Raw genomic sequence first — 27,146 nt, forward strand, 5'->3', positions numbered from 1 at the left:
GTCATTGATTTCAGGAAGAGGGCTGGTGCACATGCTCTCGTTTACATGAAAGATGTTGAGGTTGAGCAGGCTGAAGTCTTCAAGAACATCACCAGTAGCCTGTTCTACACCAACTGTAAGAGCATAAGATATAGGAAAAGGATTGGGCAATTTGGCCCATCGAGTCTGCCATGGCATTTCATCATGGCTGACTTTTATGCCCTGACTAATCAAAAATCTATCAACCTCCGCTCTAAATAAGTTTCAATAGGTACTTTTAATGTCAGAGAAATGTATACGATATACTGTACATCCTGAAATTCTTTTTCTTGGCAAACGTCCACAAAAACAGAGGAGTACCCCAAAGAATGAATGACAGTTAAATGTTAGAACCCCAAAGCCTCCCCAACTCCCCCTCCCACACATAAACAGTAGCAAGGCAATGACCTCCCCCTCCCCCACCAGCAAAAAAGCATCGACACCCTCCACTGAGCACTCAAGCATGTAGTAAAGCATTAATAAAGATGCAGTACCCCAAAGACTACTTATTCACCTGGTGTTCAACATACTACAGGCTCTGTCTCTTCTTGATAAGGGAAAAAGTGGTGTCCCCATTCACTACCAATGTACCCAATGGCCTGGCCTACCTCATCTCTGTTCTTAATGGACTACCATCTATACTGAGGTTGTGTCTTCTGATCCTGGACTCACCCACTATAGAAAACATCCTCTGCACATCCACTCTATCTAAGCATTTCAATATTTGATATGCTTCAATGAGATCCTCCCTCATTCTTCTAAACACCTGCAAGAACAGGCCCAGAGCCATTAAATGTTCCTCATATGTTTAACCTTTCATTCCTAGAATCATTCCATGAACTTCCTCTGGACCCATTCCAATGCCAGAACATCTTTTCTTAGATAAGGGTCGCAAAATTTCTCACAATATTTCAAATGTGGTGTGACCCATGCGTTCATCTGCCAAACCATCCTATTCTTACCTTCCTTGGCACGTGGCACAGGCACGAATCCAGAGATTACTCCTTTTTAGCTTTAATTACTCCCTAATTTCTCTCTTCACAACCTTCTCCCTTTTCCTACCTATGTCTGGCTGCTCACCTGGGACCTGGGAGGTAACAAACCCTTCAAGATTGTTTTCATGTCCACAGAATTTCCTGTTGGTTCCTCTAACTAGCTTCTGAGGTAATTTTCGCCCCCCCCCCACCCAACTGTATCCAAAGTGATATCTTTATTATTGAGGGGAAGGTCATAAGGGTACTCTATACTGGCTACTTGTTCTCTTACCCTCACCTGACAGTCACCCAGGTACCAGCCTTCTGCAACTTTGGAGAAACTACCTCCTTGTAGCTCCAATCTATCACCTCCTCATTCTGCCATACAAGCTGAAGGTCAACAGGTTGCAGATGTAGTTATCACATCTTACACAGTGAACATACCACTAATTCCAGATAGATTGTTAGTCTACTAGTTAGGTACCGAGCAAGTACACTGAGAATGTCATGATGTCTGCGTACATGTAGAAAGCATGGCCAGAAAAGTCCTCAGCAACTCCACTTCCTCAGGAGGCTAAAGAAATTTTGACATGTCCTCTTTGACCCTAACCAGTCTTGCCTGTGCTCCATGGAAAGCATCCTATCCAGATGTATCACGGCGATGTCTGGTAACTACTCTGCCTGAGACTACAAGAAACTGCGTAGAGCGTGGACACAGCTCAGCGCGTTATGGAAACCAGCCTCCCCTTCTGAACTCTTTCTATATTTCTCCCTGCTTCAGTAGAACAGTCAACATAATCAAAGACCCCACCCACCATGAATATTCCCTATTTTCCCGCTTTCCATTGGGCAGAAGATACAAAGCCCTGACAGCATTTACCCATGTTCAAGGGCAGCTTCTATCAGCTGTTGTAAGACTATTAATCAGTATGTTCAATAGTTTTTAAACAGTGTGATGCAATGGACGTTTGATCTCACAATCTATCTTATTATGATCTTGCACATTATTATCTGCCTGCGCTGCACTTCCTCAAACTGAGACACTTGATTCTGCATTCGTTACTGTTTTCCTTAAAACTCAATGCACTCTTATTATGAAATGATCTGTATGGATTTTTGTCACCATACTTTGGCCCATGTGACAATAATAAACCAATTTGCCAAATGCAGAGGGTAAAATTGCCAAGTGCAACTATATTTATTTTACGTGGTGGTGGTCTGGTTAACAATCTAACAGATTTTATTTTGGCTTCTGCTCATCTGGGAAAAAATAGGCCAAGAATGGGGGTTAAGATCTGCTGACTCAGCCCATGCTGCATTCCAGCCCATCTACAACGATGAGGGGTTGGAGCCAATATAGCAGCACGATACAGAATTGGTTAATAGTCCGAAACCCAAGGATTTCTGGCTGTTAACCAATAATCAAGTACATGGATGCCCTTTCACCTGTAAGATGTGCTTCAAACTCGTGTCATTTGGGCTTGAGGAAGTATGCCATTTTTCTGGCATCTCGAGAATGGAAGCACTTAACCAATAGTGCAGGGGGAGCACATTCATCAGAAGGGTGGGTGACCACAATTCCAGGGATCGATTCACCACCACATATCCAGGGGATGATTAGTGCTGAAAATTCAAAATTAATGTTGGAAGTCTCAAATGAAACATATAAACATAGAAAACCTACAGCACAATACAGGCCCTTTGGTCCACAAAGCTGTGCCAAACATGTCCCTACCTTAGAACTATCTGTGCTTTACCCATAGCCCTCTATTTTTCTAAGCTCCAGGTAGCCATCCAGGAGTCTCTTAAAAGACCCTATTGTTTCTGCCTCCACCACCGCCGCCGGCAGCCCATTCGATGCACTCACCACTCTCTGTGTAGAGAACTTACCCCTGACATCTCCTCTGTACCTGCTTACAAGCACATTAAAAATATGCCCTCTTGTGCTGGACATTTCAGCCCTGGGGAAAAGCCTCTGACTATCCACACGATCAATGCCTCTCAATATCTTGTACACCTCTATCAGGTCACTTCTCATCCTCCATTGCTCCAAGGAGAAAAGGCCGAGTTCACTCAACCTATTCTCATAAGGAATGCTCCCCAATCCAGGCAACATCCTGGTAAATCTCCTCTGCACCCTTTCTATGGTTTCTACGTCCTTCCTGTAGTGAGCCGACCAGATTTGAGCACAGTGCTCCAAGTGGGGTCTGACCAGGGGTATAGCTGCAACATTACCTCTCAGCTCTTAATCTCAATCCCACGATTGATGAAGGCCAATACACCGTATGCCTTCTTAACCACAGAGTCAACCTGCGTAACAGCTTTGAGTGTCCTTTGGACTCGGACCCCAAGATCCCTCTGATCCACCACACTGCCAAGAGTCTTACCGTTAATGCTATATTCTACCATCATATTTGACCTACCAAATTGAACCAAATCACTCTTATCTGGGTTGAACTCCATCTGCCACTTCTCAGCCCAGTTTTGCATCCTATCAATGTCCCATTGTAACCTCTGACAGCCCTCCACACTATCCACAACACCCCCAACCTTTGTGTCATCATCAAATTTACTTACCCATCCCTCCACTTCCTAATCCAGGTCATTTATAAAAATCTCAAAGATAGGGGTCCCAGAACAGATCCCTGAGGCACACCACTGGTCACTGTCCTCCATGCAGAATATGACCCGTCTACAACCGCTCTTTGCCTTCTGTGGGCAAGCCAGTTCTGGATCCACAAAGCAATGTCCCCTTGGATCCCATGACTCCTTACTTTTTCAATAAGCCTTGCATGGGGTACCTTATCAAGTGCCTTGCTAAATCCATATACACTACATCTACTGCTCTACCTTCATCAATGTGTTTAGTCACATTCTCAAAAAATTCAATCAGGCTCATAAGGCACGACCTGCCTTTGACAAAGCCATGCTGACTGCTCCTAACCATATTACGCCCCTCCAAATGTTGATAAATTCTGCACTCACAACACGCTGGAGGAATTCAGCAGGTCGGGCAGCATCCGTGGAAACGATCAGTCAACCTTTCGGGCCAGAACCCTTCGTCTGGACTCAGTCCTGCTGAGTTCCTCCAGCGTGTTGTGAGTGTTGCTTTGACCCCAGCATCTGCAGGGTATTTTGTGTTCATAAATCCTGCCTCTCAGGATCTTCTCCATCAACTTACCAACCTCTGAAGTAAGACTCACTGGTCTATAACTTCCTGGGCTATCCCTACTGCCTTTCTTGAATAAGGGAACAACATCCGCAACCCTCCAATCCTCCGGAACCTCTCCCGTCCTCATTGATGATGCAGCGATCATTGCCAGAGGCTCAGCAGTCTCTACCCTCGCTTCCCACAGTAGCCTGGGGTACATCCCGTCCAGTCCCGGTGACTTATCCAACTTGATGCTTTCCAAAAGCTCCAGCACATCCTCTTCCTTAATATCTATATGCTCAAGCTTTTCAGTCCGCTGCAAGTCATCCCTACAATCGCCAAATGAAAACCAAAAATAATAGAAAAACTCAGCAGGTCAGGCAACATCTGTGGAATGAGAAACTGCTAATGATTCGAATCCAGATTTCTCCGTCAAAACTTGTCCTGCTTGTCGTGCCCACATCCCACTGAAGATGAATTTTAAAAAGTGAACCCTAAAAGCAAAGGATCTTTAAAAGACAGTTTTCTTATCTTTCCTGCTTCTGCTGCGTGCTTGTTTCCTGCCAGCCATTTAACTCACAGAAAGTAGGCATGGTATCTTTTTTTGATGTCTGGGACACAATGCCGTTGTTTATTTAAGGGATCATTATATTCCTTTTAAAGAGAGTAACTTTTTAAAAATTAAGTTGTACCTGCAGTTGGAGCTTTGAAGAAAGAAAGACTTGTACTTACATAGCAACACACGCAAAATGCTGGAGGAACTCAGCAGGCCGGGCAGCACCTGTGGAAAAGAGTACAGTACAGTTGACATTTCAGGCTGAGACCCTTCAGCAGGTCTCGGCCCAAAGTGTCGACTGTACTCTTATCCCTAGATTCTGCCCGACCTGCTGGGTTCCTCCAGCATTTTGTATGTGGTACAGTACTTGGATTTCCAGCATCTGCAGATGTTCTCTTGTTTGTACTTGTATTTACATAGTCCTTTTCATATCTCCATAAGCTTCTTAACTGCTAACAAGGTGTGCTGTTGTAATGCAGGTTACGTGGCAGCCGATTTGCACACAAGCTCTCAGAAGCAACACATGGCAATGGCCAGAGAATGGATTTTACATGATGTTGATCGTTGAATAAACATTACCCAGTGCATGAGACAATTCCCATACTCTTTGAAGTAGAGTTGCAGAGCCTTTAGGTCAATTTGGGAGAACACATGGGGTTTTGGATTATGGCACTCCAGTGTTCTTAACACACTCTGGTATTATTCTGGGATTTCAGAGTAAATGTGTCCGCATGATGTTCATCACTGAATTTTCTTTATGAAAGTTGGATTCTCTACGGTTGTGTGTCTTTGCTTGCGGGTTTGAGCCAGCCGTTGCTGTGTAACAGTGAACTAGAGAGCCACTGGAAGTGGGCAAAGAAGGGAAATTGAAGCCTGTGAAAAGAGGAAACTAGAGACAGAGGAGGAATTTGAAGGGGGAAGCCAGAGGTGAGAGGAACCATGTCAGTATTAGTTTAGCATTATTTTGTAGTAATGTGGTAACATTTTGCATTGCTGAGTGCCAAAGACTGCCCGAATGCTGTCTTGACGTTGAAGGCTAATTTGCTGTACCTGTAGTGAATAACCTGGAATAGAATCATCAGGTTTTTAAAACAATTGATTGTTTTTCTTTCTTTGAACAGTTCATTAGTTATATTGTTGGGGAAGAGGGGTTACTTGACGACTGGACTGTACAAAATGGGTGTTGATGGGTGAACTCTCTGGGAAAACATCCAGCCAGAGTTGGTAACTTTATCAGATGTACATAGCCATTGGTAATAACCATAGAATCGTAGAGAAGTACAGTACAGAAACAGACCCTTCCGCCCATCCAATCTAATACTCTCCTTAAAACATTGTTTCAACCAAAAGGGAAAAGACTTGTGTTATTTTTACCTGATACAGAATCCATTTATGAGTCTAGTATATACTTATGTGTAGGGCACTTAGCCCAATTTAATGTTGCTCATCAATAAGTCCAAAATTGAAGTGTTCAAATTTCAACGTAAAATTTATTATCAGAGTACTTATGTACATGCCACCTGTGGGCATACTTAGCAAATCTACAGAACAGTAACTGTAAACAGGATCATCGAACATCGGACTCTGCAAATACAATTATAAATAAATAGCAATAAATAATGAGAGCATGAAATAACAAGATACAGAGTCCTTAAAGTGAGACCATCTGTTTTTGAATTGAATTGAATAGACTTTATTTCTTACATCCTTCACCTACACAAGGAGTAACAATCTTTACGTTATGTCTCCATCTGAATGTGCAACGTGCAGATTATCGTAATTTGTAACAAACAGGGTGTGGGAACACCAGACATAGGAAGTGTGTAGCTCTCCCCTTTTGTTCAAGAGCATGATGGTTGAGGGGTAGTAACTGTTCTTGAAGCTGGTGGTGTGAATCTTGAGGCTCTTGTATTTTCTTCTGATGGCTGTAGTAAGAATAGAGCAGGGTGTGAATGTGATTTGGTTGTAAATCATTGACAACAGCTCTGGATTTTCATGTTTACATGTGGATGTACTGAACACATGAAAACTATCTCCCTCTCCCTCTCCCCCTCCCTCTCCCCCTCTCTCCTACTCTCCCCCCCCACCCTCCACTCTGTCTCTCATTCTCTTAGGTCATGGATTGAGCATCTGCAACCTTCCAATACCTGACTTTATTTCATGTAGTTTTGTGATTCTTTCATGGAGGAAGAGACCATTATTCCTGTTCATCCTCTCCTTGCCTCCGCCCCACCGAACCCCGAACCCCATCCTCATTATCTCATATTCACAATTGAAATGCATTATGTGTTAAAATTACAGTTGAATAATAAACCAGTTTTGGAATTTAAAACTGAAGGGTTTAGCACTGAAGAGTTTTCAAATGAATGTGGAAGACTAAGGAATACAAAGGGAATTAGTTGGAAATGTTTATAATAAGGGGCAATTATAATTCTGCCAGTTTTCTGGTCCTGTCAAGATTGAAAGTTGCTCTTATTTTGTGTACACTTAGATAACTTGTATTCATGGAAGAATTGCTGCAAGTTGTGCAGGGTCATCATCTGCAACCAGCTAATGCATTTATATTGAAAGAACCCTTCCCAGTCTTATCAAATGACGAAGCCATTTTGCATTGTCTGCTCAAAATGAAACTTCACATCAAAACTTAATTGTATTTGTGACAGTAGTTGAAAAAATATGGCAAATATGTAAATTACAAGTTGAAATGACCAAATGTAACTGTGTGAAAAAGCTAATGCAGAATTATGTGTTTATGGGAAAAATACCAATTATCCATCACTTAGGTGTTTCTATTAACCTTTATTTTTTGAATTAACTCCAACTGTACTATCATCCTGTAATAATGCTGAAGGGGAGTTTGTGCAATATGATAGGATGATAATATAGTTGAAATGCACAGTTCAGGAAGAGCACTCAAACCTATTCCACAGGTCGGTTACGGTCATCCCTTAATTTGGTGCCAAGATTGGGCATTTATTTAGTGCCATGCCTAAAAAAAAAACACAAAGCTGCTTGTGAATGTTCAATTATTTGGTGGAGGAAAGAGTTCTGGATTCCTTCTAACTAAATATGACGGAGTGCTTCCTAATATCACTGTAGTTGCTCTTAAATAAGTAGTGCAAAAGGAAAGGAAAAAATAGTGAGGTACTGTTCATGGAGTCATTCTCCATTCAGAGATCTGACGCTGTTCTTGAAATGCTGCGTGTGTGTCTTCGGGCTCCTGTAATGTCCTCCTTGATGGTACAAATGAGAAAAGCACATATCCTGGCTGATGAGGGTCCTCAATGATGGTTGCCACTTTTTTGAAATATTGCTCCTTGAAGATATCCTGACTACTACCCATGATGGAACTGGAACTTTCTGCAATCCTGTGCAGTGGGGGCCACCTCTCTGTACCAGATGGTGAAGCAGCCAAGTAGAATGCTCTCTATGGTACATCTGTAGAAATTGCAGGTATCTTTGGTGAATACCAAGGCTCTTCAAACTCCTAATGAAATATAGATGCTGTTCTGCCGTCTTTGTAATTGCATCAATATGTGGGGCCCAAGATAGACCTTCAGAGATGTTGGCACCCAGTATCTTGAAACTGTTCACCCTTTCCACTGCTTGTCCCTCAATGAGGACTGGTATTTCCCTCAACTTTCCCTTACTGAAGTCCACAATCAATTTCTTTGTCTTACTGACATTTTTACAAGGTGATTATTGTGACACCATTAACCAGCTGCTCTACCTTGCTCCTGTGTGCTTCCTTGCCAACATTGAAATTTTGCCTACAATAGTCGTGTCATCAGCAAATTTATAGATGGTGTTTGTGCAGTGCCTAACCACACAGGTGTGGGATTAGAGAGAATAGAGCAGTGGGCTAAACACGCATTAGAAACATAGAAACTGAGAAAACCTACAGCATAATACAGGCTTTTTGGCCCACAAAGCTGTGCCGAACATGTCCTTACCTTAGAAATTACCTAGGGTTCCCTGTAGCACTCTATTTTTTTGAGCTCCATGTACCTTTCCAAGAGTCTCTTAAAAGACCTTATCGTATCTGCCTCCACCACCGTTGCTGGCAGCCCATTCCACGCACTCACCACTCTCTGCGTAAAAAACTTACCCCTGACATCTCTGTAGCTACTTCCAAGCACCTTAAAATTGTTCCCTCTAGTGAGAGCTATTTCAGCCCTGGGAAAAAGCCTCTTACTATCCACACGATCAATGTCTCTCAACATCTTATACACCTCTATCAGGTCACCTCTTATTCTCTGTCACTCCAAGGAGAAAAGGCCGATTTCACTCAACCTGTTCTCATAAGGCATGCTCCCCAATCCAGGCAACATCCTTGTAAATCTCCTCTGCACTTTTTCTATGGTTTCCACATCCTTCCTGTAGTGAGGTGACCAAAACTGAGCACAGTACTCCAAGTGGGTTCTGACCAGGATCCTATATAGCTGCAACATTACCTCTCGGCTCCTAAACTCAATCCCATGATAGATAAAAGTTGCTGGTGAACGCAGCAGGCCAGGCAACATCTCTAGGAAGAGATACAGTCGACGTTTCGGGCTGAGACCCTTCGTGAGGTCTCGGCCCGAAACGTCGACTGTACCTCTTCCTAGAGATGTTGCCTGGCCTGCTGTGTTCACCAGCAACTTTTATGTGTGTTGCTTGAAATTCCAGCAGCTGCAGATTTCCTCATGTTTGCGTCCCATGATGGATGAAGGCCAATGCACCGTATGCTTTCCTAACCACAGAGTCAAACTGCGCAGCAGCATTGAGTGCCCTATGGACTTGGACCCCAAGATCGCTCGGATCCACCACACTGCGAAGAGTCTTACTATATACTATATTCTGCCATCATATTTGACCTACCAAAATGAACCACCTCACACTTATCTGGGTTGAATTCCATCTGCCACTTCTCAGCCCAGTTTTGCATCCTATCAATGTCCTGCTGTAACCTCTGACAGTCCTCCATACTATCCACAACACCAACCTTTGTGCATCAGCAAATTTACTAACCCATCCCTCCAATTCTTCAGGTGTATCATATTTTTTCCAAGTATGTTAAAAATAAAAGAGAAATGAGAGTGGATATGGGACCATTAGAAAATGAGGCAGGAGAAATAATAACGGGGGACAAGGAGATGACTAATGAACTAAGTGAGTATTTTGCATCAGTCTTCACTGTGGAAGAAACTAGCAGTACGCCTAATGTTGTGGTGTGTGAAGGAAGAGAAATGGGTGCAGTTACAGTTACAAGGGAGAAGGTACTCAAAAAGCTGAAAGACCTAGAGGTACATAAGTCACCCAGACCACAGGAACTTCATCCTAGGGTTCTGAAAGGTAGCATTAGATATTGTGGTGGCATTAGAAATTATCTTTCAAAAATCTTTGGACTCTGGTATGGTGCCAGAGGACTGGAAAATTGCAAATGTTACTCCACTCTTTAAGAAAGGAGGAAGACAGCAGAAAGGAAATTATAGACTAGTTAGCCTGACCTCAGTGGTTGGGAAGATGTTGAAGGCAATTGTTAAGGATGAGGTGATGGAGTACTTGGTGACACAGAACTAGATAGTACAAAATCAGCATTGGAACTTCAGGGAAAATCTTGCTTGACAAAACTGTTGGAATTCTTTGAGGAGATTACAAGTGGGATAGATAAAGGGGATGTAGTGGATGTTGTATATTTGGACTTTCAGAAGGCCTTTGACAAGGGCCGCACATGAGGCTGCTTAGAGCCCATAATATTACAGGAAAGTTATTAACGTGGTTAGAGATTTGGCTAATTGGCAGGAGGCAGCGAGTGGGAATAAAAGGATCCTTTTCTGGTTGGCTGCCAGTGACTAGTTGTGTTCCACAGTGGTTGGTGTTGGGACCACTTCTTTTTATGATTTAGATGATGGAATAGATGGCTTTGTTGCCAAGTTTGCTGATGATTTACAAAGATTGGTGGATGGGCAGGTAGTGTTGAGGAAACAGGTAGCATGCAGAAGGACTTATTTAGATTAGGAGAATGGGCAAGAAAGTGGCAAATGAAATACAATGTTGGAAGATGCACGGTCATGCACTTTGGAAGTAGAAATAAATGTGCGGACTATTTTCTAAATGGGGAGAAAATGCAGGAATCTGAGATGCTGAGGGACTTCAGAGTCCTTGTGCAGAACACCATGAAGGTTAACTTGCAGGTTGAGTCGGTGGTGAGGAAGGCAAATGCCATGTTAGCATTCATTTCAAGGGATCTAGAATATAAGAGCAAGGATGTGATGCTGAGACTTTATAAGGCAATTGTGAGGTCTTACCTTGAGTGTTGTGATCAGTTTTGGGCCCCTCACCTTAGAAAAGATGTGCTGGCATTGAAGAAGGTCCAGGCGAGGTTCACAAGGATGATTCCAGGAATGAAAGGGTTATTGTACGAGGAACGTTTGATGGCTCTGGGTCTGTACTTGCTAGAATTCAGAAGGATGAGTGGGGATCTCATTGAAACCTTTCGAATGTAGACAGAGTAGATGTGGAAAGGATGTTTCCCATGGTGGGGGAGTCCAGGACAAGAGGGCATAGCCTCAGGATAGAGGAGTGCCCTTTCAAAACAGATGCAGAGAAATTTCTTTAGCCAAAGGGTGGTGAGTTTGTGGAATTTGTTGCCACATGCAGCTGTGGAGGCCAGGTGGTTGGGCGTATTTAAGGCAGAGATTGATAGGTTCTTGATTGGACGTGGCATCAAAGGTTACAGGGAGAAGGTTGGGAACTGGGGTTTAGGAGGAGATAGAAAAAAATGGATCAGCCATGATTGAATGGCAGAGTAGACTCGATGGGCCAGATGGTCTAATTCTGTTCCTATGTCTTATGGTCTTAATCGTCAGTGAGGAAGAGATGTTAATTCTAATCCACATGGACTGTGGTTGCTCAGTGAGGAAGTCAAGGATCCAGTTGCAGAAGGATGTGCAGAGGCCCAGAGTTTGGAATTTGTTGATTGGAAATGAGGGTATGATTGTGGTGAATGCTGAGCTGTAATCAATAAACAGCAGCCTGACATAGATATTACTAATAAGCATGTGATCCAAGGCCGAGGAAAGAGCCAATAAGATTGTGTATAATTGTAGTAAGGTATAATTCCAGCATACCCCAAATCAAAATATTTTACCCCATGGTGCATTTTGCAAATGTTTCATTTGTGAAATTGTATTTTTGTTTTGGTTTTCCTTGGTAGAAATGGAGTTCCTGCATTTGGAGAAGTTGTGTAGATTTGGACCTGCAATAGAACATATTAAAACAAGAAAGCGCTAGAACATAGAATAATGACAATAACAACAAAAAAAACAAAATTCTGAGTTTTGTGTTTAACATTCAAGACAATCACCAAGCTGAAGTTAGTTTTTGTAATCAAGGATATTGATAGAGTTGTGTTGGTTAAATCCACGTAATTGGTTCTGTTTTGTAATGGATTCAGTAAAGAGGAAATACAAGCCTTGGTAGTTTATTCTAAACCTTTTGATCAAATGACAAATAGAACCCAATTTTCTTTTTTCTGACAACTACTTTTTATAAGAAAGAAGCTTATTGCATCTGTCTGGATTAACCAGCAATTTTCTATGTACATCACTGCTTACTTTATTCTGCAAGTTTTGCTGCCGCTGTAGGATATTTAGGATATTTTTGAAGTCAGAAGTGACATGCCTATCCTAAAGGCCAGACTCTGTAGGGAAGAGTGTAGAGCTGAGTGATGCTGACATGGGAGAGAATCTTAAACAAAGCGATAACCAGCCTGTGGTGTAGTGCCATCAGCACTGGAGTTCGAATCTGGCCAGCTCCTTGTATGCCTTCCATCTATGCTAGGTTAAACACATCTAGTAAAAAAAAGACAAATGCTATGGAAATGGTAAAAATGCCACCTGATGCGCAACAAGGCACGAAAAGGAATGACAACAAACGTATGGGGAGGAATCATTTTAACAGTCACGTCTCTGTTTTCAGTATAAAATGATGGCAGGCCCATTAGGGTCATTAAGGTATATAATTATCTCCTTGAGTATTAAATCTGTAGAAAAGCTGCTAGGTTGGATGCCAGAAGATGCTTCTATTTACGGATAATCATTGTGTTCTGGGTGAGATGGGTTAAAGCTTCAGTGGGTATGGATTCATTTCAGTTCTTTGTAAGGAAGTGCAGTGTGGGCTGAAGGAAGACTATGTTTCCAGTTATGGAGGGTAATTTGCTTGCTGGTTTACATTGGCTATGTCATTAATCCTGGGAGCTTTACTGATTGCTCGATGTTCCCTGATAGCATTGTAGAATTTTCAGGTTTTTTTTTGTTTTGGATTTTCCAGGAGCTTCTGTGGTTAGGAAATGAGTCAGTAGTGCAAGTGGTTGCATTGAGGGGAATTCTAATGTGGGGCCATGCGTAGAGTTGGGTTTAGGTTCAGGTGTAGCATCTGAAGAAATACCTGTCCAAAACCAGTACGACTATCTATATGTGTGTATAGAGTTGTAGAGCACAGAAACAAGATTTACAGCCTTCCGTGTCCATGCCAAAGTTTTGCCCACCTACACTAATCCTGTTTGCCCTCCATATCCTTATGCTTCTATACCTTGCCTGTTCACCTGCCTGTCTAAATGCCTATTAAATATAGTGATTGTATCTTGTTCCACCACCTCCTCTGGCAGTGAGTTTGAGATATCAGTCATTTTTTAATATAAAGTCCAAAATCTTTTTTAAACTCCTTGCTCTCACCTTATAACCCATGCCTTATATTTGTTATCTCTACCAAGGGGAATTAAAGTTCCAAACATTTTCTCTATCTGTGCCTCTTTTAATTTTATATCAGATCATGTTTTGCTTACATTACTCCAGGAAAAGCAAGCCCACTTAAGCAGTCTTGCCCTGTAACCAATCTCCTCCATTCCTCACCTAACATCATGGTGAATTTCCCCTTCATTCTCTCCAGTATAATCACATCCTTTCTACAGCATGGTGACCATGTTGTTCATCACCATTCATTAGTGTCCAGTGGTTTGCTGTAAGTATCTTAGCCCTATTTAACTTTTCAAAATGCATTACTTCATATATGTTGGGATTAAATTCCACCTGCCAATGTTACACCCAACTTTCTAACTGATCCTTTCCTGCATCTTGCTTCTGCTTTAGATAACTTACCCCACTATCCAAAATACTACCTAGCCTTCCTATCATCGAAAAATTTACTAATCAAGCATCACAAAGAAGTTGTTAATATATATCACAGACAACAAGGACCCAAGGAACACAACAAACACGTCTCTCCTCGGAAAACCATCCTTCCACCAGTACTCTCCGCATCCTATCACCAGGCCAACTTTGGATCCAAGTACTGAGCCTGCTTTTCGGGATCCCATGTGCCTTTCCCTTCTTGACCATACAATCACTTGGGACCTTGTCAAATGCCTTGTTAAAGTCCACTATGTTTACTGTTCTGCTTCATCAATCCTTGAGAAACTCCTTCAAATTAATGAGGCTGGGCTTCTCCCACACAAAGCCATGCTGACCAATCCTGATCAACCTCCAAGTATACAGAAATCCTATTCCTCAGTATTGTCTGACCACTTACGTCATGCCCACCACTCTGCAGAATCCTGGCCTATCCTTAAATAAAGGAACAATATTTGCTATACTCCAGACTTCTGACATCCAGCATGTGGCTAACAAAGGTGCAAATGTCTACATTAGAGCCTCAATTGATTCCTTCCTCACTTGTCATAGCAGCTTCTGATAGATCTCGACTGGCCTTGGGGATTTACTGACCCTTATGCAACCCATGACATCTTAAGTCTCCTCATTAATTCTGAGCTGCTCCTGATTATCCATGTACTCTTTCTTGACTTCACAACCTTTCGCGAACTCCTCCTTGATGAACGCAGATGGGAAGTATTAATTTATGATCTTGATCACATTGCTTGCCTCCCCACATTATCCTGAAGGGAAAGTGCTCTTTCACTGGCTACCATTTTGCTCCTGATATAGTGTGTTGTATCTAAGCAAGTCAGTGAATAAAGTGCAGTAACTGTTCAGTTGCAACAATGTTTCACACCAGTTTAGGATTATCTCTGTCCACTGCCCAAAAAGTAAATGGCCAACTAGTGAACAGGTTCATCTTCTGATGGGAATTGTGGGCCATACAGTGATGCAGCCAAAAGAGCTGCAACTACACAACTCCACAACTCCACATTCCTCTCATATCACAAAGATGTGCATATGGTTTATTGATCATTATAAATTGGTACGTGTGAATAGAGGCAGGAAAGCTGAGAATGGATACGAGGCAGAGAACTTATTGCAGGGTAATATGTGGGAAAATAGGGATTGACGGCCTTGCTTTGAGAACCAGTGTAAACTAAATGACCAAAAGGCATCTTCAGTATTGTAAGAAAATTTGAATACTTTGTTCATCAATATTGGCATTAAATATCCTATTTGTTCATAGATGTTCTAGTAATTTTGTTTTTCTCCAGGACTCAGCTATCTGAAGCTGTTGTTAATGAAATATAAAACCGTGTTAAATTATTTTCAAAATATTAATTAAAGACAGTTTTCCATTAAAATAAATAGTTGTAAAAGTGCATTTAATTTCATAACCTGAAATAATGTGAAATGCAATGAGTTGCAATAAAAAGGAAAACTTCATGGGGGAAATAGTGGGTGATGGAAAAGTTGAAATAGAATCTTCTTGTCTTCCCATACAAGAAAGTAAGTCTTATATTTTTCTACCCATGCATGTCTTTAGCTTCTCATGTAGCAATAGTTTCCTTAGCCTGTGCAAGGGAACGATTATTTGCAGTATCTCCAGCATGAATTTCAATATTGTCTCACTGCATATTTTATCTCACACTGTGATTTGGGTTGTGAAACTTTCAGACACATATTATGATTAATATATTGGAATATTTAGCATTTTCTAGCTATTGAAATCAGAATGACTAAAATTGCCATTAGTTAATAGTGAACCTCATTGAATCTGATGGAAATCAACAGCCGTGTAGAAAATGGAGTCAGTCAGATAGTTACTTGACGGAGGCTGCAACCACATTCCCTTCTAAAACATAAACTAAAAGAGTCAATGATCAAAAGAGGATGTATCAATCTGTTGGAGATGCTTCAGTCTGTAGTCTTGTCTCTGTATATCATTCTCAGGTATTTTATACTCTCCTTGTTAGCATTGATGCATGCAGTTCTGTGTATTTCCTATTCCCCTTATTTTGCTGTAAGACATGTCTTTTACTTAACTGTGACTTAAAGTTTATCCAATACAGGTATCATGTTTCCTAATATTCACCTAATATTCAAAACTTAGCTACTTCTCTGCTATTCATAGATCTGCTTATAGTTTGTCATCTTCCATGAGTATGTAAGGGGTTTTTTTTTGTGTCGCTGAGTAGTCTAATTAAAATGGCTCCTTTGTTATGTTATAATTGAAAGGGCTTCTTTGTTATGTTAACTGCTGAGAAAGTCCTTCCCGCTAGCAGTTTGTTTGAATCACGTTACTGATAAGAAGATGTTATGAACCAATTGCGATAGTTGTTATGTTTTTGGTGTATCTGTAAGATATTATATGCGCGGGGTTTTGGGGCAGAAGGTGGGAGAGAGAGACAGAGGATGGACCAGGTACTGTGAGTCTGCTAACGGGGTCGGATCCCGAGCAGGGTGTTCGGCGAGGAGAGGAGATGGAGATGGACTCGTGTGGAGCGTCTGGTCGACTACTGTTGTTGGTCCCAGGCGGCCAGTTGAGGTGGTCCAAGGGGTCGCAGGGTGAAGAAGAAGGGTCCTGAGCTCCAACTGTTTGTGCACGAAGAGATTGAACTTTGATAAGTGTGGCGCCTTTGATTTTCCTTTTATATTTTGTTCTCTGTTAATTAAATAGTTCCAGTAATATCTATAAACTGTAAATCATTTAATCATATCTGGTGTATTGTCTGTGATTTGGGCGGGGTGGGGTACATCACACAGCATCCACCCAAACTAATTACCCATTTTGGCGGGGCCGAGGGCTGTTTCCCTAGACGACAGCGAGCCGAGCGACCCTGAGGCTGGCCAGGGGGGCTACAAGTATATTCTCCAAAAGACCCAGATGGGAGTTATATACAGACCTCCAAACAGTAGCAAAGATGTGGGCTACAAATTACAAATGGAGTTAGAAAATGCATTGTCAAAGAGACAAAGTTATAATAGTCATGGGGGGTTTCAATTGCAGGTAGGTACTGAATCTCCAAAGGGGAAATTCGTAGAATGCCTACAAGATGGCATTTTAGAGCAGCTGGTGGTTGAGCCCACTAGGGGATCCGCTGTTCTGGATTGGAATGATGCAAGATGAGGAGCGTTTGATGGATCTGGGACTCTACTTACTGGAAATCAGAAGATTGATGGGTGGCTTCATTGAAAACTATCAAATGTTGAAAGGCCTCGATGGAGTGGATGTAGAGAGGATGTTTCCTATAATGGAGGAGTCTAATACTAGATGATACAGCCTCAGAATAGAGGGATGTTCATTTAGAACAGAGATGAGCAGGAATTTCTTTAGCCAGAGAGTAGTGAATATGTGGAATTCATTACCCCAGGCGGCTGTAGAAGCCAAATAAATCATTGGGCATACTTAAGGCAGAGGTTGATAGTGAGGGCATGATGGGTTGTAAGGAGAATGCAGGAGATTGGTGCTGAGAGGGAAATGGATCAGCCATGGTGAAATAGTGGAGCAGACTTGATGGGCCAAATGGCCTAATTCTGCTGCTATATCTTATGGTCTTGTGGTCTTATGTTTATGAGTGATTGGTCAATTTGTGGTATTACCATATGTTAGATTCATACCTAATCAGTTCAAAGGTTCAAAGGTTCAATTTAATGTCAGAGAAATGTATATAGTATACATCCTGAAATGCTTTTTCTTCACAAACATCCATGAAAACAGAGAAGTGCCCCAAAGAATGAATGACAGATAAACGTAAGAACCCAAAGTTCCCGTCAGTTTCCCTCCTTCCTGCGCGTAAGCGGCAGCGAGCAACAATCCCCCCCTCCCCCCACCGGCAAAAAAAAAGGAAGCATCTGCACCATCACCAAGCTCTCAAGCGTGAGCAAAGCAATAGCAAAGACACAGAATTACAGTTACCCCAAGACTTCGCATTACACCCGGTATTTGACATACCGCAGATTCTCTCTCTTCCCTAATAAGGGAGAAAAAGGAGTCTCCATTTTCCCAGCGAGCAGGGAGACAACAAACAACTCGCTGGCTTGTGACGTTATAAGGTACGTTACGTTGCTTTTTTCGAGCTCTGTGCCTGAAAATCGCAAAGATCCCCGGTCTTCAGGCCCACAGCAGATATCCTGACTCCCCCGATGACACACGGGTCACCTGTCACGACACCGACTCTCGATCCGCCCTTCTGTAGAGCCCCGAGATCTTAGGTTTCCGAATTCGAGCCGGACTCTCAGGCCGAACCCTTGGTGAGCCAAACAATAGCCAGCCATGAAACCCCAATGTGGCGACTACCATTGCCGGAAATGTTCCTTTTCCAGTTTCAACTCTATTATGCTGTATTGATTTTGCTTTAATTTTTATTTATTCAGATTCAGTAAAGCAACATCATGCTGTAGTTTTAGTCACTTCTGGAATGAGGGAGTATTTTTATGTTTATGCATAATGTCCTAAAAGAGAAAGAAGTGATGAGTTCATCTTGAACTGCTGCCGAATTCTGGTGAAGTTCTCTACACAGTCTTGTTGGAGTGGGAGTGCAAGGATTTGGATGTGGACGTATTAAAGGAACAACATTATGTTTCCAAGACGCGACGGTTGATGACTAAGAGAGTTATCAGCACAGGTGGTATTTCTGTGTGCCTGCTGCTCTTGTCTTCCTTGCTCTAGGCAAGTAACTGCCGCACAAAGACCAGAGGCTGCAGATGCTGGTACTTGGAGCAAAAAAAAACAAACTGCTGGAAGAACTCAGTGGGTTGGTCAACACCTTTGGAGGCAAAGGGAGGTTGACATTTTGGCTTGAGAGTTGGAACCATCCCTTTGCCTCCCCAGACGCTGCTTGACTTGCTGAGTCCTTCAGCAGTTTGATTTTAGTTGCAATACACTTTCTGGATTGCGCATACTGCAGTGAGCAGGCATTGTAAATGGAGGGGATGAATACAGTGGGTGTTGGGTAGGGTGCCTGTCAAACAGGTTGGAACTGCACTATTTCAGACAAGTGCAGTCAGTGTATTCTGTTCTGCTCTGGATTGTGCCTTACAGATGTTGGAAAAAGTTAGTAGGGCTTATGGGATGGGGCTGTAGTGTTTTTGTGGCTGGTGGGCTGAGTTTCTGGCCTCAAGTGGTTCCCTGAATGTTAACCACAGGAGACTAGACAATAATGCAGAGGATAGTCTGTGAGAATCTCTTACTGAAGATGGTATTTGACTGGCACCTGTCTGATGTGAATATAATTTGCTACCTGGCCCATGCCTGAATGTTGTGGGAATAGATGCGGCAATAGGAAAGTTGAAAAGTTGTGAATGTAATCGGACATCATAAGTCATCAATGGACATCGCCATCTAACCTTATGATGGAAGGGAGATCAGTAGCAAGGAGCTGAACATAGTTTGCTTGACGATAGTGTCTTAAAGGAATTTCAGTACTAATGCGCTGGGGTAGCTGATTTTTAAGAACTATAATTGTCATCTGTTATGTGAAAGAACACTCCAACCATTGGAGTTTCTTTCCACTGATGCCCATTGATGTCAGTATTAATACAGGTCCTTAAACCACACTTGAATGCCCTAATGTCAAATACTTGATGGAAATCCCCTTGCTGATTGTTAATCAGGAAGTGTTAATCTTCCAAGGCATTTTTACTTTTCAATGTAGCGAGTACTGTAAATTGCTTGCAATCCATGCTGCACACTTTAATGTTTCACTTATTCACTTTCTTTGTATCACAGGATGACTGGCAGGGAATTCTTTACCCGTTTCCCCACACTTCATCCCTTCCTCCTTAAACAGCTGGAGATGGTGGCAAGCACAATGGGCAGGTGAGAAACAAAAATGGTTCTAAGTTTGACTGCTTATGGAAAGCTAGTTAGAGCAGCCTTTGCACTGAAAGCAAATCTATCCTCGTAAAATCTTTTTCATTTCTGCGTAGTGAATAGAGCCATAAAGCACTACAGCACAGAAGCAGGCCCTTTGTTCCACCTAGTCCGTACCGAGCTATCATTCTGGTTAGTCCCATAAACCTGCACCTGGACCATAGCCCTCCATAGCTCTACCATCCATAAAAATATCCAAACTTCTCTTAAATGTTGAAGTGGGACCTGCATCCACCACTTCTGCTGACAGCTCATTCAGCACTCTCACCACCCTCTGAGTGAAACGGTTCCGTTTCAGGTTCCCCTTAAATATTTCATCTTTCACCCGTAACCTACACTCTCTAGTTCTAGTCCCACCAAACCTCAGTGGAAAAAGGTGCTTTGATTTCCCTGCTGTGATATGCTAAATTTATCCTCCTGTGACTTTCCCTCTGGAACAGTGAATGGTGCAGTGGTCCCAGCCTTGACCCCATCCCAGACAAAGTTTACTTTTGCTTTTCATTGTGGACATTAACACACCGTGTACGGCCAGGATTTATTGCATAATCCTACATTGCAAATTGCTTGGCTTAATCTGTCATTTCAGAAAGCATTCTAGTCAATCTGAAGCAATAATCTCCTGAAGGAATTCAGTGGGTCAGGCAGCATTTGTGGGTGATGGCAGTTTTTGAAACACTAACAGTCCCTTCTCTCAACCGCAACTCACAAGCATGCAGACACATCTGTGCAGACTGCTCCATTCCCTCAATTCCTCCAGTAGGCTTTTTGTTGCTGATGGAGTAATTGTGCATTCTCTTCCTTGCAAATTACATTTAATTTACCAAGGTGCCTCCTGGATCAGAAGTCAAAAGCAAACAAATGCATTGAGCCAGCAGCTGGTGTTCAATTCCTGCTGCTGGCTCTGAGGAGCATGTATATTCTCCCTGTGACCAAGTGGGTTTCCTCTAGATGCTCTGGTTTCCTCCCACATTCTGAAGACATGTGGGTTAGAGTTAGTAAGTTGTGGGCAAGCTTTGTTGGTGCCAGAAGCAAGGCGACCCCCAGCACATCCTCGGACTGTGACGGTGGGTGATGCCTAGGATAGATTTCACTATATGTTTTGATGAATAGAACTAATCTTCAATCTAATTTTATATTAGCTGGGGCTAAGGTACAATTTTCTATTTCTAAAACTTGCACGTTGAATAAACCAGAGTGTTTTATCATCTTTAAATTATTTAGCTTGGACGTGAGTCTGACATCAGTCTTCTGCTGAATTACTTCACCCATAATATTCATTCCTTCTCTCTCATCTCCATATATGTAGTGATTCTGGTGTTCTGAAGCTTCACCCCAGCCTGTTCTTGATGCTGCTTGTTCTGGGTCGATTATATCCATCCCCCATGGATGGCACATGCTCGGCTCTCAGCCTGGCACCCTTTGTGCCCTTAATCATAAGGTAAGGTGACACACCTAATTAGGATCTTAAATAAGAGAATTTTTTCTCGCATTGACAAGCTGAGCAATGTGTTTTTAGGCCTTCTTATGATCTGAATCTAAAGGCTTTTAAAAATATTAGTTAATTTATTACTTATTACCAGATGCAGACAATCTTGTGCAGCAGTATGTGTCAGTGTTATCCAGAAATAATCATCTGCTTATATTTGTAGTATTGTAATTATCCCAATTATTGTACTAGCTGAATGTTGAGTCTTGAATAAAAAATACAAACTGTGCTGAATCATATTGTTGGAAGATACTGTAAATACCTCTATTCAAGTGTGCAAGACAGTAATGGACTCTCCTGCTCTCATGCCCTCTTAGCAGTATGTCATTAAGTACACAGTGACGTAAGGTGTGGTATGTAGACCTGTAATGTTTAAGGGAAAATTCAGTGCATTATATATGCAAAGATGGTGAATATTTCCATCCATTTGATAGATGAAGCTTTTTGAGCATAATCAACTTATTTTGAAATATTTCTTTTGACCAATACATAACTGGAGAATATGATCTTTTATTTTAACCTGAGATATAATTGCATGTGATTTTTTTCGTATGTTGTAAGCATTTGAAAAATGCTAGGTGGCAGAAAACTATTTCTTCTTTTGGTCACTCAAATCCAGATAACAAATATTAAAAAAAGTACACATTTGCATTCAAAAGAGTTTATCCAATTAAGGTAGTGAGATGCCTTTAGAATCTGTGCATATGTGTGTGTCGAGCATGATATCTCAAGCCTCATTCATAGCATTTATAATTGCTGTTTATAGATCTTAAATAGTAAAGTAAGCTTCATAGTTAAAAAGGACAATGCTTGCTTTTGTAAAATTATTTTATTTAAAATCCATACTCTTAAGAAATTGTTTAAACCTTTTTAACATATTAGTAGTCAAATTAACATTTCGATTTGATTCTTGCGACGACAAACGTAGAACATAGAAATCTACAGCACATTACAGGCCCACCATGTAACCTACTTTAGAAACTGCCCAGAATTTCCCTAGCTCATAGCCCTCTAATTTCCTAAGCTCCGTGTACCTATCTAAGAGGCTCTTAAAAGACCCTGTTGTATCTGCTTCCATCTCTGCTGCCAACAGTGCATTCCACACACCCACCACTCTTTGTGAAAAACTTACCCCTGACATCCCCTTAGTACCCATTTCCAAGCACCTTGAAACTATGCCCCCTTGTGTTAACTATTTCAGCCCTGGGAAAAAGCCTCTGGCTATCCACATGATCAATGCCCCTCATCATCGTATACACCTCTATCAGGTCACCTCTCGTCCGCTGTCACTCCAAGGAGAAAAGGCCTAGTTCACTCAACCTATTCTCATAAGATATGCTCTGCAATCTCCTCTGCACTCTCTGTATAGTATCCACATCCTTCCAGTAGTGAGGTGACCAGAACTGAACACAGTAAAACTCACCGGAATTCAGAAGAATGAGGAGGGACCTCATTGAAACCCATTGAATGTTGGATGGCATCGACAGACTGGACGTGGAGAGGATGTTTCCAATGGTGGGGAAGTTTAAGACCAGAGGACACAGCCACAGAATAGAGGGACATCCATTTAGAACAGAGATGAGGAGGAATTTCTTTAGCTGAAGCGTGGTGAGTCAGTGGAATTCATTGTCACAGGCAGCTATGGAGACCAAGCCATTGGTTATATTTAAGACAGAGGTTGACAGATTCTTGATTAGTCAGGGCATGAAGGGTTATAGGGAACAGGCAGGAGATTGGGGCTGAAGCGGAAATTGGATCAGCCAAGAAGAAATGGTGAAGCAGGCTTGATGGGCCAAATGGCCTAATTCTGCTCCTATATCATATGATCAGCAATATGTACAATTATTGCAGTTATTTAATAATCTCCAAGATACAGTAATACCTCATCTCAGTAAATCTGAATTTATAGTTAAGTTCTAATATTTCCAGTCAGTGTAATTTGAAAAATCTCATTTCAGTGCTTACTCTCATCTTCCCAAGACTGATTATTTCAAAGCCCCTGTTACTTCGCAGAGTAGTAATATTAAACTTATTCTTGGTTGTGTTTGTGCCCTTGAGAAATAGAATACATGCTTAATAAAAACAGGAAACACTGGAAATCTCAGGAGGTCAGATAGAATTTGTGAAAAGAGAAACAACATTGATATTTCATGTTGAATCTGAAACCTTAACTTTATTTCTCTTTCCACAGATATGTCTGATCCATAGTGTGCTTCTAACATTTTCTTTCTTTGTTTTGGATTTCCAGCATCTACAGCTTTTTTTTAAATTTTTCAATCACTGCATACATAATAAGCCAGGACTGTCAAGTATAGGGAAACTGTTATAATGTGAAGAAATTATATGTACTATACCGACCTTTAGATGGAATTTTTAGTAATCTTTGTTTTATAACATCAAAAAGCAACATTAAAGAACATTTCAGCAGGAAGAAAGCACCAAATACAGATTAGTGCTTGTTAAGGTGTGCAAATTTTCATTGTCTAAGATTTTTAGTCATAGGAGATTGGCGATTCAAGTGCTCATCCAGATGGTTCTTAAACCTTATGAGAGGAACTGCTTCCACACCTTCTGAGTTAAAATACATTTCTTCCTCAGATCATATCTAAATTTTTTACTGCTCACCTTAAATCACTGCACTCTAATCTAGACACCTCTGCCATGGGGAAAAACTTTGCCCTATCTCTACCATATTTATGTGTCACATAATTTGTACACTCCTATCAGGATTCCCAGCACATCACACAAACCAATCTTCCGTCCTTGGACTCACTTTACAGCGCACGCTGTCGGACCAGTGCTGCCAGAATAATCAAGGACACGACCCACCCAGCCAATACACTTTTCTTCCCACTTCCCTCCGGGAGAAGGCTCAGGAGCTTGAAGACTCATACGGCCAGGTTTGGAAACAGCTTCTTTCCAACTGTGATAAGACTGCTGAACGGATCCTGACCCGGATCTGGGCCGTACCCTCCAAATATCTGGACCTGCCTCTCGGTTTTTTTGCACTACCTTACTTTCCCTTTTCTATTTTCTATTTATGATTTATAATTTAAATTTTTAATATTTACTATCGATTTGTACTCCAGGGAGCACGAAGTGCAGAATCAAATATCGCTGTGATTATTGTACGCTCTAGTATCAATTGTTTGGCAACAATAAAGTAAAGTAAACCTCCTTTCCCAAGGAAAGCAAATCCAGCCAATCCAGTCTCTCCTGATCACTGAAACACACCTTCCCATTAATGAAGGCTTGATTTATTAGTTAGGCCAAAAAGTAAATTTAAACAGAAGCAGTGTTCATTTAAGAAGCAGAAGTTTACTAAAGACTAATATCAAATTCAGTCAAATTATCCTTCAACAGCTAATTCAAAAATTTACATGTTTTCACACAAAATCTACACAGAGCAGCACATTTTAAAGTGGTTAACAGATGGTCATTGATAAAAACACAAGTCATAACAGGACTGTAGGTTTACTATGCAGATACTGTTACAGAGAAGGGTAAGTCAAAATATATGTCACATTCCCTTTGGGAGGAATCTAAAGGCTGTCTTGTATTCCTTCATGTACAGTAGCAGAAGGGATGATTGAAGAATTGAGGCTTCAATTCATATTATGGGTAAACAAATTAAATAGCCAGTAGTCAGGGCAGGTTAAATTATGACCTTACAAAACTCTAGGCATTAAGAAAATGTGGAAAATATGTATTTACAGACAGGGAGAAAGACTTGGTTATGATAGTGATATAATATAGTTACACTGTATGGAGATGTGACCACAGAGTGACCAAGATGAAAGATGAATGTTGCAGGATATTAAATAATTAGAAACAGCATGCAAAATTAAAAGATGGGTGGACATTGTTAGTAAACGGTGAAATTAATGCAATATTGAAGAAAGTTCTTTCTTGGTGTGGATTGAGTCTGGATGGAGGTAAGTTCAATGTTGAGAGTAACTTTGTTATTGAATGTATATATGTCACCACTTACTATAACCTTGTAATTTCTTTCCTTCTGGGCATATTCAATAAATCCAATAACCATAATAGAGTGAATAAAAGACTGCGCCAACAGTGTGCTAAAGACAACAAAATGTGCAAATTCAAAAAGAAAGAAATAATAATAGTAAATGAATAAGTAATAGATAGCAAGAATGTGAGACAGAGTCCTTGAGAGCAAGTCCATAGGTTTGGGAACAGTTCAGTGATGGAGGAAATGAAGTTGAGTGAAGTTATCCCCTCTGGTGTAAGGGCCTGATGGTTGAGGAGTAATAACTGTTCCTGAACCTGGTAGTGTGAGTCTTGAGGCTCCTGTAGCTTCTTCCTGATGGCAGTAGCGAGAAAAGAGCATGACCTGGGTGGGAAAGAGTCCCTGATGATGAATGCTGCTTTCTGGCGATAATGCTCCATGTGGATATGCTCAGTGGCAGGGAGTACTTTGCCTGTGATGGACTGGGCCGTATCCACTACTTTTTGTAGGATTTTCCGTTCAAGGACATTGATGTTTCCATACCAGGCTGGGATGCAGCCAGTCAATATACTCTCCACCACGTATCTATAGAAGTTGTTGAAGTTTTCAGCTGTCATACCAAATCTTTGCAAACTCCTAAGGAAGTAGTGGAGCTGCCTTGCTTTCTTTGTAATTGCATTTATATGCCGGGCCAAAGGGTGTCAAATGTTGGTCAGAATTGTCTATCATCAAATGGTAGTAGCAATGTAAGAGATAGTATTCAACAGAAAAACAAATATACAGTACTGTGCAAAAGTCTTAGGCACATGTAAAAAAAAATTCTATAAAGTAAAGATACTTCAAAAAAAATAATGAAGTGAAAAGTTTTTAGATATCAAAAAAGTTATTTTAAAGAGCAGTAAACAGTAAAACCTAAATCAAATCAATATTTGGTGTGACCTTTAAAACTACATCAAATCTCTTAGGTACACTGTTGTGTAGTTTTCTAAGAAAATCAGCTGATAGGTTGTTCCAAACATCTTGGAAAACTTGCCACAGTTCTTCTGCAGACTTTGGTTGTGTTGCTTACTTCTGTCCCAGGTAATCCTGGACAGCCTCAATGATGTTGAGATCAGGGCTCTGTGGAGACCACACCATCTGTTGCACAACTCCTGTTCTTTTCCCTGGATAGTTCTTTGTGACCTTGACCACCTTGTGTCTTGTTGCTATACTCACTCTTGTTATGGTGTAATAATTGATGATTTGAAGGTTAAACTGTCACATTTGCCACATCCCCATCTTTTAGTTTGTTTGTCCTTCACCCAGTTTGATTCCTTCTACACCTGTTTTTGTTTCAGTTAATCAGTTTAGTTCATTCAAATCATTCTGTCATTGATCATTAGCACCTGTTTGTTATCTTTGTTTAATCATGCATTGGGCTATATACCTACAAAGTAATCAGATTGATATTTGAAAAGTGGTTTATTACTTAATATGTTACTTTCTGTAACGTTTAATTTTCTGGAAAAGGAGTGTTTGGAAATTTACAATTTGCTCTTTTCTACTGACATACTAATACTGAAGACAAAAAATAAACATCTACGACAAAATTTATATAAAATATCTGGGGTGCCTAAGACTTGCACAGTATGGTACGTGAAACAAAAGTGCTGTACTAATCATGGATAATTTTTATCCTGATGTAGACTGACCAAATCAAATTGGAAACAATACTGCCAGTGGACGAAATCCAGATGGCGTGTGGAATCGTTTTTTGAACCAGATGTTGTGCACCCCCCTTGTAGTCAGAAGATGCTTTCCTGAATTGGGTATTATGCAACAAAGGGTAGCTAATAATTTTGTCATACAGGGTCTCGAAGAGAAGAGTGATTATCACATATAACAACTCTTCATAAAAAATGGAAAGTAAAGTAGTTCTA

At 41.2% G+C, this 27,146-nt stretch overlaps 1 protein-coding gene across 3 annotated transcripts in view; it reads left to right on the forward strand.

Moving 5' to 3' along the window:
• Positions 1 to 27,146, forward strand: part of LOC134350466 (tRNA (32-2'-O)-methyltransferase regulator THADA-like) — a 429,822-nt gene that overhangs the window by 175,279 nt on the left and 227,397 nt on the right. For all 3 annotated transcript variants that reach the window (XM_063055680.1, XM_063055682.1, XM_063055681.1), the window contains exons 26-27: positions 19,628 to 19,717; positions 21,078 to 21,209. In XM_063055680.1, coding sequence (XP_062911750.1) covers positions 19,628 to 19,717; positions 21,078 to 21,209 — 222 coding nt within the window. The remainder of the gene's footprint in view (positions 1 to 19,627; positions 19,718 to 21,077; positions 21,210 to 27,146) is intronic.

This window comes from Mobula hypostoma, chromosome 8 (genome assembly GCF_963921235.1).
Source record: "Mobula hypostoma chromosome 8, sMobHyp1.1, whole genome shotgun sequence".
Classification (NCBI taxonomy): Eukaryota; Metazoa; Chordata; class Chondrichthyes; order Myliobatiformes; family Myliobatidae; genus Mobula; species Mobula hypostoma.